This window comes from Pristis pectinata, chromosome 31 (assembly GCF_009764475.1).
Source record: "Pristis pectinata isolate sPriPec2 chromosome 31, sPriPec2.1.pri, whole genome shotgun sequence".
Classification (NCBI taxonomy): Eukaryota; Metazoa; Chordata; class Chondrichthyes; order Rhinopristiformes; family Pristidae; genus Pristis; species Pristis pectinata.
Genome location: NC_067435.1, coordinates 5,862,912 through 5,880,278, shown reverse-complemented (window position 1 = coordinate 5,880,278; position 17,367 = coordinate 5,862,912). Strand labels below are relative to the sequence as shown.

The window sequence follows — 17,367 nt, the reverse complement described above, 5'->3', positions numbered from 1 at the left end:
TGTGCACAGATGCAATGAAAAACTTACTTGCAGCAGCATCACAGACACATAGCATCAGATAAGCAGTATCCACAAGAAAAACATAAATTAAACACAATTTTTACAAGAAAACAAAGTCCATTTTGGTGCAAAGTGATCAAAGCGGTCATAGTGTTGATAAACAGTGATCTTGTGCCGTCAAACACACTGGCTATCTTCGCGCTATCTTTCAGTTCAGAACCAAGATCTCAATTTGAAATGTCGACTGTCCATTTCCCCCAACAGATGCTGCTCGACCTGCTGAGTTCCTCCAGCCACTCTTTTCTTGCTCCAGATTCCAGCATCTGCTGTCTCTTGTGTCTACATAACTTTGCTGGCACTTGTCAACAAGATCTTGAGAAGCTTCACTACTTTAAGGGCAGTGGGCTATCCTCCCTCACGGGCGTTTGGTCCTCACACTTCTTCCATTGAAGGGTTAAGGCTTAAACCTCATTAGCCAGGACTCGTGGCACTGTTGTTTCTACAAAAGCAGGGCTCGTTGTTGAACGAGTCTGCGAAGATGTTGAACAGAGAGTCTTATAATAAACACAAAAGACACCGTTGGATAGAGGACAAACCAGAGAATAGGGCCGATGACAGCTTGCTCAGTGACCGTTCAAGCCTCCACACCGTGACATCTTTCACTGGGAGTATCACCGAGGTCCTGTCACTCCGCTAAAGCTTTGTTGCTAAATGTCAGGTTGCTTTGAAAGAGTCGAGGTACTGATTAACAAGGAGCACTGCCCTCCCCATCAGGGCAGGGTTGTGTATATATCTTTAACTGCTGAGAAGTGATCCCCAGCCACACAGAGAGCTTGACAGAGTATCGCAGGTTGAAGACAGTTTCCACTGATTGTTTTTCCAAGATGTGCAAGGGCTTTGCTGCCTTGTCCAGCACCTGCCTCGAGAGGTACTTGACTCACCCTGTTACCTCTTCAGTCACCTTGCATTAATTGGCGCAGGCGGTTGTTGGGGTCGGTCAGTTAGTGCGGACAGCATCAGTTGGACGCGGCGGCAGGATGCTGAGTTAGGGGTGTGTGGTTGGTGATGTAATGTAGGCTGAGGGTCCAGTGGTGGGCTGCAATGGCAGACGGCCGTGCTGGACAAGAACAGCGCTAGCGAAAGCTGCATTGGTGGAGGGCCGCACAAGCGAAGGTCTGCACTGGTGGAAGATTGCGCCGATGCAGAACTGCATTGACGGAGGGTTGCATTGGTGGTGGCTGCATTGGTGGATAGCTGCATTGCTGAATAATCTGCATTGGTAGAGGGTTGAACTGTGGAGGGTTGCACTGGCAGATAGCTGCATTGGTGAATAGTTGCATTGGTGGATAAGCTGCATTGGTAGAGGGTTGCCCTGGTGGAGTGTTGCACTGGCAGATAGCTGCATTGGTGAATGGTTGCATTGGTGAATAAGCTGCACTGGTAGAGGGTTGCACTGGTGGACGGTTGCGCTAGTGTAGGGTTGCCTTGGTTGAGGGTTGCATTGGTGGAGAGCTGCACTGGTGGAAAGCTGCACTAGTGGAAGGCTGCATTGATGGTGGTTCTATCTTTCAGGTGCAGCATTCAGTCAAAGGCTTGCTTACCCTCAGTCGAAGATCCCATGGTGCTGTTCTCTCCAGTGTCCTGGCCAACATTTACCCCTTGATCAGTACCACTCAAAAAAATGATCTGTTTGTTTAACACATAGGCTATTGTGGGATCTTGCTGTCCACTGCTTTGGTTCCCTGTTTTATTGCAAGCTTGTTCTTTTCTCCTTGTTATAATCTCTGACGGGGAAGCAAAAGGGAACTCTGTCCTAAAGTATGAGCATAGTCGTGAGAATGCAAAAGGAATGTAGCAAAGATAGAGTCCAGTTGGGAAGGGTCAGATACTTCTCCCTGCACCTGTAAGTGTGCATTCTGAAGGATGCATTAACTGTCGGGTGCTAAGGTTAGGGACAGGGCAGAGGATGCAGCGAAAGGGCAGAGATCAATTGTCATGGTCCCTGTAAGAATCCATGACAGAAAGGTCAAAGCAGGAGGTTCTGCTGAAGGGATAGGAGCAGCCAGAGTCCAAATTACAAAGCAGAAGCACAAAGGAAATAACTGCTGGATTACTACCTGAGCCCCGTGAAAATTAGCAAAAAGTCAGTAAAATCAGAGAGGAGGTGTGGCTCAGAGATGAGTGTGGGAGATGGGTTTTAATTCATTGGGCACTGACACTAGTACTGGGGAACGAGGGAGCTGTTCCATTTGGATGGACTTCATTTGAATCCAGCTGGTACCAGTGTCCTGTCGAGTGGAATTACTCGGGCTGCAGATAAGGCTTTAAACTAAATTTTAAGGGAGCCGTTTTTCCGGAGGGGAAGTTAAGGACGAAGGACAATAATGTGCAGGGTAGCGAAATGGGAAATTAAAACCAGGGTCTGTCAGAAAGGGACAGTGTATACAAATGTCAGAGAAGACCTCCAATTAGAGTCAGGGGAAGTGGTTAAAGACAAAACCAAAGGCTCCTTACACACAGTATTTGTAAAAGATAGGTGAAGTAATAGGGAAGTTCAGAAGGATGAGGGGGGGGATCCCATTGAAACCCTTTGGATACTGAAAGGCCTAGATAGAGTAGACGTGGAGAGGACGTTTCCATCAGTAGGATAGTCTAGGATCCGAGAGCACAGCCTCAGAATAAAGGGACGTCCTTTTAAAACGGAGAATTTCTTCAGCCAGAGAGTAGTGAATTATTCGTTGCCACAGAGGGCTGTGGAGTCCAACTCACTGGGTGTATTTAAGGCAGAGATTGATAGCTTCTTCATTGGTAAAGGGGTTAAGGGTTACAGGGAGAAGGCAGGAGAATGGGATTGAAAAAAATCAGCCATGACTGAACGGTGGAGCGGACTCGATGGGCCGAATGGCCTAATTCTGCTCTTATGTCTTATCATCTCAAAATAAGGAATCGGTTATTGAGTTCAGAGATGAAAAGAAATTTCTTCACCTAGAGGAAGGTGAATCTTTGGAATCCTCTACCTGAGGGCTGTGGAGGTTCAGTTGCTGAGAATATTCAGAGGCAGTGATAGGGCATTAGATGTTTGGGGAATGAAGAGATGTTTATGCATGAGAGTGGTGTCAAGTTAAAAGACCATCCTACTGAATGGTGTAAACAAATGGTCAACTCCAGCTTCTATTCCTTATGGTCTCCCTAAAGGGTGGAGTTGCCACAATGCTGGCAGACACGGACTCCCCTAGGGTACAGCTCCCTCTGGCACCTCACCTACTGGAGTGTTTGTTATCTGTGAGCCTGGACACTGAGTGAACTTCAGTGCTCTGGTCACTAACGCACTGGTGGTTCTTCACTTCTCTGTTAAAGGGCAAAGGAGATGAAGGTTCATCTGGGGCAGTTCCTGCACAAGCCGAAAGCTGTTGCTGACTGTCACCGTGTTTCTCCTGAAAAGCATGGAAAGGTTACCGTAACAACCAGGTGAGAGTAAAAGCGTCCATGAATTGCTCACACCCACACCCTTACACACACAAATTGACACACACTTGCACTCACACTGCACTCACACACTCACACTCACTCACATACACACTTGTGTACACACTCTCACACTCACACTCGTTCACACACACTCTCACACTAACTTACACTTGCTCACACTCATTCACACTCTCATACTCACTCACACACTCGCTCACACACTCACACTCATAGAACATGGAACAATACAGCACAATACAGGCCCTTCGGCCCACAATGTTGTGCCGACCTTTAAACCTCGCCTAACACTATCTAACCCCTTCCTCCCACATATCCCCCTATTCTAAATTCCTCCATATGCTTATCTAGTAATCTCTTGAATTTGATCAATGTATCAGCCTCCACCACCGCCCCAGGCAGCGCATTCCATGCCCCAACCACTCTCTGGGTAAAAAACCTTCCTCTGATATCTCCCTTAAACTTCCCACCCATTAATTTAAAGCCATGCCCTCTTGTATTGAGCATTGGTGCCCTGGGAAAGAGGCACTGGCTGTCTACTCTATCTATTCCTCTTAATATTTTGTATACCTCTATCATGTCTCCTCTCATCCTCTCATGCGCACACTCTCACACTCACTCACACACTCGCATACTTGCTCACACACTCAGACATCCTCACACTCACTCACACACACACACTCACTCTTGGATTCAGCCCCAGTGTGATGAGACTGCCCCCTACTGCCCGGGATGTACCCCCAGTTGCCACCTGGTCACAGAGCGACTCCAAGGGTGGGACGCTGCACTGTGAGCCATCCAATGGTTGGTCAGCGTTGACTCTGACCTGTGAAGTGGCACAAGGTAACACAGGCAGTTCTCACTCTGCTGTCTGCTCTCCTCCAGACCCGGCCCCGAGGGGACATCGAAAGGAGGAATCGGCTTTGAGAAACTCCTGGCCACCAAACGTAAGCATCGATCCATTGACTTCCCCAGCTAGTGCTGCCAAATGATCCACACATACCATTCAGCCCTGCCACAGAGATCTCCCCCTCTCCTCTCAAAGATGCTTCCCTCTGGAGCCCCCCTCCTCCCCCAAAGGGCACTGACTCTCCCTGGGGGGCACCCTCTCCCCTCCCCTGCCTCTAGTTGGGCTACAGTCTCTCTCCCCTCCCCTCACATCTCTGGGGTACACCCTTGTCTGCTCCCCTGAGGGCACTGACTCTCGGGTACACCTCTCCCTCCTCCCCTGCCTTTCCGTGGAGGTCACCTCTTACCCCTCCCCTGACCCTCCCTGGTGACACCCTCTCTCCCTCCTCCCCTGCCTCTCCCCCCTCCCTTGACTCTCCCTGGGGTACAGCCAGTTTGATCATTCCCTCATTGTCTGAAGCCCATGACTGACCTTCAATTTTCCCGATCCCCTGGATCAACCTCACCTTTTTCCAAGTAGTGAGAGTCTGAGGGGCAGTGTTGGGTAGGTCCTTTGATAAGGGAAGGGGGTGAAAGGTGTTGCAGTAGCTGGGAATGTGGTTGCAATCAGCTCAGCATTGGTCTTATTAAATGGCGGAACAGGGTTGAGGGGCCGAGTGGCCTACTCCTGCTGCTAATTGATATCAGACTGTGGGAAGGTGCCGAGAGACGTTGACGGAATGTCAGGCTTTCTTTCCAGGACAAAAGGTTAAGGAGGACTGGGAAAGGAACTGGCAATTGGTTTATTGTTGTCACATGCAGTGAAAAGCTTTTGTTTGGCTGTAATTGAGACAGATCATTCAGTACATAAGTACGTCGGGGGTAGTGCAAAGGAAAGAGAATGCAGAATAAAGTGTTACAGTTACAGAGAAAGTGCAGTGCAGGTAGACTATAAGGTGCAAAGGTCATGACGAGATAGATTGGAAGATCAAGGGATCATCTTTATTATATAAGAGGTCCATTCAAGAGTTTGATAACAAGCTGTCCTTGAGTGTGGTAGTATGTGTTCTCAAGCTTTTGTATCATCTGCCCAATGGGAGGAGGGAGGAGAAGGAATGACCGGGGTAGGAGGGGTTCTTGATTATGTTGGCTGCTTTCCCGAGGTAGTGGGAAGTGTAAAGTCAATGGAGGGGAGGCTGGTTTTCATGATGTGCTGGGCTGTGTTCATAACTCTCTGCAGTTTCTTGCAATCTTGGGCAGAGCAGTTGCCGTACCAAGCCGTGATGCACCCAGATAGGATGCTTTCTGTAAAGGAACTTATTGTTGACTCAGGAGGTAGGGGGGTTAGAGGTAAGATAAGATTTCTTTATTAGTCACATGTACATCGAAACACACAGTGAAAAGCACCTTTTGCATAGAGTGTTCTGGGGGCAGCCCATAAGTGTCGCCACGCTTCCGCCATGCCCACAATTTCCTAACCTGTACGTCTTTGGAATGTGGAAGGAAACCGGAGCACCCGGAGGAAACCCACGCAGACACGGAGAGAACATACAAACTCCTTACAGACAGTGGCCGGAATTGAACCCGGGTCACTTGTTCTGTAAAAGCGTTACACTAACTGCTACATTACCGTGCTACAGGAAAGTGCAGAAGTAAAAGATCAGCCACAGTGTGTTTGAATGGTTGAACAGCAGGAGGGGCATCCCTCTGTCTCTGTTCGCACCTTCAGCACATTGGTCCCCAGGCGCTAGGCTGCAGCAACGTCCAAGCTAGACTTGAGTGGGAGTTATATAACGGGACAGTAGATCACATGGCTGTCAGCTTGGTCAAAGAAGTTGACCTGGAGCAGTATCGTATTGGGTGGAGTTGGGAAGACGGTATCATGACGTGGAAGGGTTTGAGGGTTTGAGGGAGCATCTCCAGGGGATCCCTTAACGCCTGGCTGGAGCACAGGCCAGGATGAGGACAGCATATTCACGGGAGGAAAGTGAAGCCAACTGATTGAGAGCTGAGGGTGGCGGGGGGTGGGGGAGCTTCCACTGACAGGTCGATTTGACAGAGGAGTGGTTCCGCCGTTACAGGTGGCGTGTCTGCGTTCCGTGCCTTCCTGCGGTCTGAGTTCAGTGAGGAGAACATCAATTTCTGGCTGGCCTGTGAGGACTACCGGGACACGAAGACCGTCCCCAAACTCACGCTCAAGGCCCAGAAGATCTATGAGGAATTTATCAAGGTCCAGGCTCCGAAGGAGGTAGGTTACTTCGATCGGCACTGCTCCTGCGGGGCGGGGGGAAGGAACTAGTGATCATGTGACCCCTCTGTATTTTTGTGTGGCCTTCATCTTCTCCCACAGCCTGCCCCTAATCCTACCCACCCGGGTCATCCTGTCTTCTCTCCTCTTCCATCAGGTAGCAGATACAGGAGCCTGAGGGCACATACCACCAGGCTCAAGGACAGCTTCTATCCCACTGTGATAAGATTATTGAATGGTTCCCTTATACGATGAGATGGACTCTGATCTCACGATCTACCTTGTTGTGACCTTGCACCTTATTGCACTGCACTTTCTCTGTAGCTGTGACACTTTACTCTGTACCGTTATTGTTTTTACCTGTACTACCTCAATGCACTCTGTACTAACCCAATGTAACTGCACTGTGTAATGAATTGATCTGTACGATCGGTATGCAAGACAAGTTTTTCACTGTACCTCGGTCCAAGTGACAATAATAAACCAATACCAATACCAATACTCATGGTTGCTGCATTGCCATCTAAGTCTCACAGAGTAATTGGTCATTGGTCATTTGTAATTGGTTTATTATTGTCACATGTTATTGCTACAGTGAAAAGTTTTTGTTTGTATGCTATCCAGGCAGATAATTCCATACAGCACGGAAACAGGCCCTTCGGCCCAACTCGTCCATACTGACCAAGATCCCCATCTAAGCTATTCCCATTTGTTAGCGTTTGACCACATCCGTCTAACCCTTTCCTATCCACGCAGCTGTCCAAGTGTCTTTTAAATGTTGTTATTGTACCTGCCTCAACCACTTCCTCTGGCAGCTCGTTCCATATACTGACCACCCTCTGTGTGAACAAGTTACCCCTCGGGTCCCTTTCAAATCTTTCCCCTCTCACCTTAAGCCTTTGATTCCCTTTCCCTGGGAATCTTCCCCTGGCTCGCTCTCTTGTTCCAACTTGGGTTTGCAAATTCAGATGCATTAATATTCCAGGATGCAGGAATCACAGTGCACCTGTACCCCAGTGTGCTTGTACTTGTGTCCAACCTCATCCCTGTGCACTTTCCCACTAGTTTATGCTGCCATTCACACTCAGCTTGTTGGTGCTCTTGTTCAGGATTTCCACACCACCATTCCTGAGGTACGTTGATGGCTCCCAGTACTGAGGAATGAGGAATGTTTTGGAATATTTACAACAGAGAATGGGGCCATTTAACCCTTCGTGGCTGTGCCAGTTGAAAAATAGTTCGGTCTAAACCCACCAGTACATATCTTTCTATCAAGTAATTACAACCTCGGCCTCCTCTGCGAAGGGAAACTGTTCCTTCTATTTCCTTTCTCCAGCCTCATCATGATATTAAGTCCCCCCTCAGTTTCCTCTTTGCCAAAGAAAATGACCCCAGCCTCTCCAATGCTTCCTCTTCCAACAGATTTCTGTTCCTAGCAACATGTTCTGCACCCTCTTCAGCTCAATTGCAGCAGTTAGCGTAACGCGATTACAGCGCCAGCGACCTGGGTTCAATTTCGGCCGCTGTCTGTAAGGAGTTTGTATGTTCTCCCTGAATCTGCGTGGGTTTCCTCCTGGTGCTCTGGTTTCCTCCCACATTCCAAAGATGTACAGGTTAGGAAGTTTTGGGCATGCTACGTTGGCACCGGAAGCGTGGCGACACTTGCGGGTTGCCCCCAGAACACTCTACGCAAAAGGTGCATTTCACTGTGTGTTTCGATGTACATGTGACTGATAAAGATATCTTAAATCTTAAATCAATTACCCGTATTGTAATGTGGTGACCAGTTCTGCAGCACGCTGCATGCAGTTCCAGCATAGCTTCCCTGCTCTTATCGGAACGTCAGAGGGAATAAAACTTCAGTTCATCCCCAGCAGCTGCGTAACAGAGGATTCTCTGATCTATGGGCTGTTCCCGAGGACACACACACAGACAGACATCAACTGCTGCTGGAAGGTCATCAACTCGGAGACCCAAAACTTGTTGGTCTCCTAGCACTGCAAGATGTCCGTAGGGGAATGCTGTCGACTGGCACATTCCAGGCTGCAGGAGTATGTGCTGAGGGACGCACTGAAGCTGGGAACAGCCAGTGCAAGGGCTCGGTGGGGAAGGACTACAGTTTAGGGTTCTTCTGCCACTGGAGAGGGAGGGGCGGGGTCAGGCGAGGAAGCCCCTTAAAGATTGTAAATATGGGATTGGGGTGTCACCCCAGGGAGCCATACAAGTGGCATCGGTGCTGTGGGTTTAAAAAAATAACACTAATGACTGATCCGTATACCAATGTAAAGGTTTGCTCTGCTTTATTGTTGTATGCAGTTTGTTTTTTATGATGAATAAAGTTTATTTTGTAATAAAAAAAGCTTCGGTTAGGCTGCACTTGGAGTATTGTGTTGCCCCATTACATGGAGGAAGTGGAGGCTTTGGAAAGGGTGCAGAAGGGGTTTACCAGGATGTTGCCTGGATTAGAGGGTGTGAGCTATAAAGGGAGGTTGGACAAACAGGTTGTTTTCTTTGGAGCATCGGAGGCTGAGGGGAGACCTGACAGAAGTATATAAAATTAAGAGAGGAATAGATAGGGTAGACAGTCAGAATCCTGTCCCAGGTTAGGAATGTCAAATACTAAAAGGCATAGCTTTAAGGTGAGGTTTCCCCCTTTTATTGAAAGGGGGAAAGTTTAAACGAGATGCAAAACACGATGATGCTGGAGGAACTCAGCAGGCCAGGCAGAATCCGTGGAGAAAAGCAGGCGGTCAACGTTTCGGGTCAGGACCTTTCTTCAGGTCTGGAGATAGAAAAAGGAGAAGCCCAATAGGAAAGGGGAAAAGCAGAGCAGCGATAGGTGGACAAAAGGGGGGAGGCGGCTGGACACGGTGGTGATAGGTAGATGCAGGTAAGAGATAGTGAGAGGCAGGTGCGGGGGAGGAGGGGAGAGCAGATCCACCAGGGGATGGGTCAAAGGCAAGAAAGAGGAAAAAAGGGGGCTAGGAAAGGGAAGAAGCAGCATGGTGGTGGTGGGGTTTGTGGGGAAGCCGGGTGGGATTACCTAAAGTGGGAGAATTTAATAATCTTGCCGTTAGGCTGCAAGTTTCCAAGACGGAAAATGAAGTACTGTTCCTCCAGTTTGCGCTTGGAATTCTCCTGGCACTGGAGGAGTACCTATCACCACCTTGTACCCACCCCGCCTCCCCTCTTTTGTCCACCTATCACTGCTCTGCTTTTCCCTCCTAGATATTGGGCTTCCCCTTTTCCTATCTTCAGTCCTGAAGAAGGGTCCTGACCCGAAACGTTGACCGCCTGCTTTTCTCCACAGATGCTGCCTGGCCTGCTGAGTTCCTCCAGCATCATCGTGTTTGTCATCTAGATTCCAGCATCTGCAGTCCTTTGTTTCTCAAGTTTAAATGAGACGGGCAGGGCAAGTTTTTTACACAGAGAATGGTAGGTGCCTGGAACGAGCTGCCAGGGGGCAGTGGTGGATGCAGAGATGATAGTGGCCTTTAAGAGGCTGTTAGGTAGACACAGGAATATGTGGGGAATGGAGGGATGTGGATCGTGTACAGGTAGAAGAGATTTAGTTTACTTTGGAACTGTGTTTGGCACAGGTATCGTGGGTCAAAAGGCTTGTTCCCTTGCTGTACTGTGCTATGTTCTATGAACCTTAAAACTGGGATGTATAGGGCAGGTCCATCTGAGTCTGACTCTTCCAGGGTTTGGACAATGTTGGAATGGCAGTTGATGACACTTCTGGATGAATATCTAATAATTGAATCCTTACCTTTAGTGTTAATTTGCCTTCAGAGCGTCTAAAACAAAAGGATGAACAACACATCTATTTCTGGAGGCAGCTTCTAGGTTCCATCTTCAGGATTTTCAGCCTGCTTTTGTGTATGCAATGCCAAAAGTCTCAATCCCTGTCATGGTACGGTAGTGTAGCGGTTAGTGTAATGCTATTACAGCACCAGCGACCTGGGTTCAATTCCGGCCGTTGTCTGTAAGGAGTTTGTACGTTCTCCCCGTGTCTGCATGGGTTTCCTCCGGGTGCTCCGGTTTCCTCCCACATTCCAAAGACGTACGGGTTAGGAAGTTGTGGGCGTGCTATGTTGGCGCCGGAAGCGTGGTGACACTTGCGGGCTGCCCCCAGAACACTCTACGCAAAAAGATGCATTTCACTGTGTGTTTCGATGTACTTGTGACTAATAAAGGTACCATATCTTAGAAAAACTAAGTGTGCATTACATTAAAATTCACTCACTGATACTCAAGTCTTTCACCCAGACAAGTTCCAGTACCTGCAATGTCCTCACTAGCTGCTCTGATGTTTCCTTCACCTCTGTTTCAGGTCAACCTTGACTCGCTAACCAGGGAAATTGTTACCAAGAACCTGTTTGATCCAACCGGTTCCTGCTTCCAGGTGGCCCAGGAGAGAATTTATAGTTTGATGGAGAAAGATTCCTTTCCCAGGTTCCTGAAATCAGACTTCTTCTTGCCGATGCTTAAGTATATCTAACTGGCTGCTTCTGATGGGAAACGTCTCGTTTCTGCTCCATTCCGCTGAGTCAGCTGCTTTTGTGACTTAGGGTTTGCTTGCTGCCTCAGCTTCCATTCTCCTGTAATTTATTTAGCTCAGGCAAGCGTGTGGACTGTTCAGCTGTCACGTTGAGAGGTGCAGGTGACTCAGCTCCACACCCGCTGCATTGTAGAAAACAGAAAAATGCTGGGGGTAATTTTAACCAAATCCTTGCCCTTCTCCCTCAAGGGTATTTGTGAATATGTTGTGGAAGTGCAGGCAATCTGACCCTACCTGGTGATGGAAGATTAAATTATCTCTCACCACTTCCATAATTGTCATCAGTGTTTTATTGTGGAGAAATTCTTACACTTACATTTTGGTGTTCTTCTGTTTCAAGGCACCGAGTTCTCCTGCACTTCCAGCTGTTGGGGTTGCCAACTCTGATTTCATATGTTGCCAGATGTTTTGTCACATGACCTTTATCCCGGTTCCAAGTGCCCTGCACCTCCCTATCATTGGTCCATTCAACATGCCCATCTTCATGACACACCTCCCGCCCTTGACCTATTGCTCATGACTTCATGACTCGACTTAGCAATTGGTAACTGTCGAAGAGCCTCTTTCTCCCTGTATTTTTAGAACAGTCTTCACAGAAAATGTAAAATGCATAGTTTTTTTAAAAGCTCCTGTTAGTTTACTCTGGATTGTTGGTCCAGTACTGCCCTAGAGAATAAACTTCAATGCCTGGAGACTTCAGAGCAAGAGGTGATCTGGTGGCCTTATTGAGATGTATGACAGTAAATCAGTTTGTAGCCACCACACCAAGAGAGGCATTATAAACCAAAGGAGTTATTGTAAAGGGCACCAAGACTCTCAGTTGCTGTTAGCTGTAATGATTCTGAAATAAAATAATACATGCTAATCTTTATGCTGCCTCCAACGTTGTCAGTGATAATAAACCTGATTCTGATTCTGACTTTGATCATCTGCTGTGGAAACTAATAATGCTGTTCAGTGGATCATTGTTGAAGTGGAATGTAGATAGAGAACGAAGGGAGAAGGTGGTTTCAGGAGGGCAAAAGCAACAGTAGTAACATGTTGGAGCTGTAGGATGCAGAACAGGAAACCCGAAATCAAAAGGAACGTTGGAAATCCTCTGCAGATCACAGTTCCAGCATGTTGTTCCTGTTTGGTTGTTGAGTATCTCCAGTGTTTTCCGTTTTTCTGCTTTTGTAGGCAATGCTATTATAGTGCTTCGATCAATTTTCAGTTGCACAAAATTGAAGAAAACGACCTTATCCAATTGACGTGCCAGGCAGTTTGATTGAAAAAGGTAAGTGGAGACACGAGAGACTGCAGATACCAGAATCTGGAGCAACACACAAACTACTGGTGGAACTCAGCAGGTCAAGCAGCATCTGTGGAGGGAAATGGACAGGGTCTCGACCCGAAACGTCGACTTTCCATTTCCCTCCGTAGATGCTGCCTGACCCGCTGAGTTCCTCCAGCGATTTGTGTGTTTTTTAAAAAAACAATGTACCACCAAGCTGACAGCTTCTACCTTGCTATTGAACTGTCCCCTAGTACGATAAGATGGACTCTTGACCTCACAATCTACCTCATCGTGGCCCTTGCACCTTATTGTCTGCCTGCACTGCACTTGCTCTGTGACTGTGACACTTTATTCTACATTGTGTTATTACTTTTCCTTTGTACTACCTCAATGTGATGAAATGATCTGTGTGGATGGCATGCAAAACAAAGTTTTTCACTGTACCTCAGTACACGTGACCATAATAAACCAATTTACCAAGGTAAGTACTTGACTTACTTTATCAAGATGAGGAACAGCCAACAGCTATTCACTTCACCAGCAGGTCACAACGGCAACTTCATCAGGCACAACCATGAAGGTATTGCCATTCAAATAATTATACTGCCCCCTGGTGCATCTGCAGTCTCTTGTGTCTCCATTATCCTCTTCTCCGTGTGCACTTATGAGAATGGCCTGGGGAAATCTCAGTGTGAGCAGGTGTATTAGTGCTCAAAAGTTCGTTGTTAGAAAAATGCCTTGATCACAGGGGGTTGTTAATCTTAGGACTGAGGTTGACCATAAGGTAAAGGGGATGGTGTGGCCCCCCTCGATGTATCGGGTCGAGACTCTGTCCATTTTCCTCCACAGATGCTGCCTGACCTGCTGAGTTCCTCCAGTAGTTTGTGTGTTGCTCCAGATTCTGGCATCTGCAGTCTCTCGTGTCTCCACTTACCTTTTTCAACCAAACTGCCTGGCAAGTCAATTGGATAAGGTTGTTTTCTTCAATTTTATGCAACTGAAAATTGATTAAAGCACAAGATGAGGAGGAATTTCTTCATCCAGAGGGTGGTGAATGTGTGTAATTCGAGGGCAGTGGAGGCCAAGTCGTTAGGTGTATTTAAGGCAGAAGTTCTCAATTAGTAAGGATGTTAAGGGTTATGGGGAGAAGATAAGATAAGGCACCTTTATTAGTCACACGAACATCGAAACACACAGTGAAATGCGTCTTTTTGCAGTACTGAGAATGTGCTGGGGGCAGCCCGCAAGTGTGGCCACTCTTCTGGCGCCAACGTAGATTGCCCACAGCTCCTAACCTGTACGTCTTTGGAACGTGGGAGGAAACCGGAGCACCCGGAGGAATCTTCTCCATGATCCCCTGTCTCTGTAAACCATCAGGTTTTCCACATTGGGCGGAATGAAATGCAGGCTCTGTCTGTTGAGACATCTGGAGCTCTCATGGTGGATGAATGGCTCCAATTGAAAGGGTTTTGGTGACCATTTTGAACCCAAGCCCAGAAACTCTCTGGACCAGGAGACAGTGCTCACCAGACCATCTCCAGATGATCTGAACTTACATTGGAGTTCCAAGAAAGAAGTGCTCCTCCTTCAGCTCTCTGAACCAGGGCACCAAGGGCTTCTAGCTGTGTCTCAAAAGTGTGGAGATACCAGCAGTGGAAGGAAGATACAGCTAAGAGCACCAAGGGCTTAACTAGAGAAGCTAATGGTAAAGGTGGGGACATTTTGCCCGGGGCATCTCTGAGTGCATCAAAGCCAATGGAAACGTTGAACAAGTATGGAAGTGTAGCAACCAACACATGCACAGAGAGCTCCCACAAACAGGTAATACTTTAGTGACATTGGTTGTAGGATAAAGGTTGGCTAGGACATCAGGAGAAACCTCATACTTCCTCCAAATGTTGCTGGTGGGATGTTTAGAAGAGCAGCAGGGTCTTGGTTGGACATTTCAATCCAGCAGTGGGACTGTCCAGCCCACTCTCGGTATGGCACTGTTTGTACCACCCTGGAGAACGTTCCTGAGTAAGATTTGAACCCTCACCTTTCTAACTCAAAGATAATACCCATAGAGTTATGATTGCTATAGTAACCAGACACCTCCTTCCACAGTGATGACCCTCTGTCGTTCTTCATCATGCTGAGGACCTTATCTTGGATCCTCTTCAATGTGCTTTCCTCCACCAGGTTAATGTTCAGCTTCTGATGTTGACCTTCCAATCATTTGAATCACTCTTTGAATCTGCCCCAGCCCTCTGCATCCTGCCAGATATCATATGCCAAAACTCTTACACGAAAAGTAACAAGCAATCTGCTGGAGTAACTCAGCTCCAGGTTACAGCATCTGCAGTCTCATGCCTCTTGCACAATAAGGTTTTCTCCAATGAGTTGGAAGTTGCCTGTTTCAATTTGTAGCAATTTCCTCAGCCAATTTAGCTCTCTGGGTTTAATTAATCACCTTATCCATCTAAGTGAAAGTTCTGAATGATCAGTAACCTCTCCCAAATCCCTCTGCTTCAAATCCATCTCCCTCCTCCCATGTAGTATTGTGGAAAGTGCCAGTAGTTGGATGAGATGTTGAACAAAGACTCTTGTCACCCCAGACCTAAGGAACAAAAGGCCGATTGACCCCTCACACCTGCCCTGCCACTCAGTAAGATCATTTTACCACAACACCACCTTCTGCACCAACCCCAAATGCCTCAATTTATATTTAAAAACCTTTCAGTCAATGCTTTGAATATACTCAGCAACTAAGCCTCGGGTGCAGAATTCCAACGATTCCCCACCCTATGTGTGAAGACATTTCTTCTCATTTTAGTCTTTAGTGGCTGACACCTTATCTTGAGACTGTGATCCTTGATTCTGTACGCCTTGCCTGTCAAGCCCTGTCAAAGAGATTACATCTCATTCTTTTAAATTATAGGTGCGGTCTGCTTAATGTTTTCTCATAGGATACGCCCTACTAATCCAGGAACCATGCAGGTGAACCTTCACTGCACTCCCTCTGTCACAATCACAGCCTTCCTTAGCTAGGGACACCAGACCTGTACACAATATTGTTGTCGGATTCTCGCTACAACCCTGTGTAATTGTAGCAAGAAGTCTTTACTCTTGTCCTCCAGTCCTCTTACAATAAAGAACAACATGTCGTTTGCCTTTCTAGTTTCTTGCTGAATCTGTATGTTAACTTCCAGTGATTCATGTAGAAGTCTCAAGCAACATACAAAAGGCACCAGAGAAACTCAGTGGGTCAGGGAGCATCTATGAAGGGAAATGGACAGTCAACGTTTCGGGTTGGGACTGGAAAGAAAGAGAGGAGGATGGCAGTATGAAAAGGTAGGGGGAAGGGGTGGAGCAAGAGCTGACAGGTGATAGGTGGATCCAGGTGGGGGTGGGTGGGTGATAGGCAGTTTGGGGGAGGTGGGGGGGAGACTGGGAATGAAGTGAGAAGCCAAAACGTGATAGGTGGAAGTAACAAAGGGCTGAAGAGGACAGTGGAGCATGGAATAAAGGGGAGGAGGTGGGGACGGGAACCAGAGGGGGGAATGTGTGGGTGATGGGCAGATGGAGGGTGGGGGAGAGGAAAGAGATGGGGTGATGGGGGTTGGTGGAATAAGGGGGGAAAAAGGGAGACAGAGGGGAGTGGTTACCGGAATTAAAGAAATCGATATTCATGCCGTCAGATTGGAGACGACTAAATACTCTGCCTTAGACGCTCCTCTGCGGCACAGTGGAAGTTTTGTTCTGAATTTAAACCATGTCACACCATGGATGAGCTCATGGGGCAGTGCAGAGGCACATTTGCTCTGTATCTAACATATGCTCTCCCTGTCATTTGATTCCCTGTAATAGGAGCAGAAACTACAGCATGTGAGGTTACATGTCAATGCTCTGGGATTCTGTGCACTGAATAGTTCTTTAACTCAAAGGGACTCAGGTGCAGGTAAACTTGTCCACTCGTCCCTCTCCACTGATGGCCCTCCTAGCACTTGTCCCTGCAACTGCCCCTACACCTGCCCCTACACCTCCTCCCTCACCACCATTCAGGGCCCCAGACAGTCCTTCCAGGTGAGGCAGCACTTCACCTGTGAATCTGTCGGTGTTATTTATTGCATCCGGTGCTCCCGGTGCGGCCTCCTGTACATCGGTGAGACAAGATGCAGATTAGGGGACTGCCTCATCGAGCACCTTCGCTCCGTCTGCCGCAGGACCTCCCATTGGCTAGCCACTTCAATTCGACATCCTACTCCCATTCCGACATGTCTATCCACGGCCTCCTCTACTGCCACGTTGAGGTCAGACACAGGTTGGAGGAGCAACACCTCATATTCCACCTTGGGAGTCTCCAACCTGATGGCCTCAGCATCAATTTCTCTAACTTCTGGTAACCCCACCCCTCTTCTCCCCCCTTTCGCCCTCTCCTTTGTCTTCCCTCATTCCTATGGCCCCCTCCCCGCATCTTTTCCCCCTTCCCCCACCCTCATGACATGCCCATCTATCCCCCACCTTCTTCCCTTTATTCCATGGACCACTGCCCTCTCCTACCGGATTCCTTCTTCTTCAACCCTTTGCCTCCTACCTATCACCTCTCAGCTCCTCACATCTCCCCTCTCCACCCTCCTACCTTCCCTCTCTCACCTGAACTCACCTATCCCCTGCCTGCGTGTGCTCCTCCCCCTCCCCCGACCTCCTTATTCTGGCTTCTCCCCTCTTCCTTTCCAGTCCTGATGAAGGGTCTTGGCCCGAAACGTTGACTGCTTATTTCCCTCCACGGATGCTGCCTGACCTGCTGAGTTCCTCCAGCATTTTGTGTGTGTTGCTCCAGATTTCAGCATCTGCAGAATCTCTTGTGTCTCAGATAAACTATATGTTGTGCTCATGGTTTAATACTCTTTTGACAGATTATGT

The 17,367-nt window shown here is 47.9% G+C and overlaps 1 protein-coding gene across 1 annotated transcript; it reads left to right on the top strand.

The window, feature by feature from the left end:
- Positions 1–884: 884 nt before the first annotated feature.
- On the top strand, positions 885–16,016 carry LOC127584863 (regulator of G-protein signaling 5-like). The gene is made up of 6 exons (XM_052041831.1): positions 885–928; positions 3,358–3,468; positions 4,372–4,433; positions 6,456–6,622; positions 10,959–11,116; positions 15,950–16,016. The coding sequence occupies exons 1-6, from the start codon at positions 885–887 to the stop codon at positions 16,014–16,016; spliced, it is 609 nt and encodes a 202-aa protein (XP_051897791.1).
- The last annotated feature ends 1,351 nt before the right edge of the window (positions 16,017–17,367 follow it).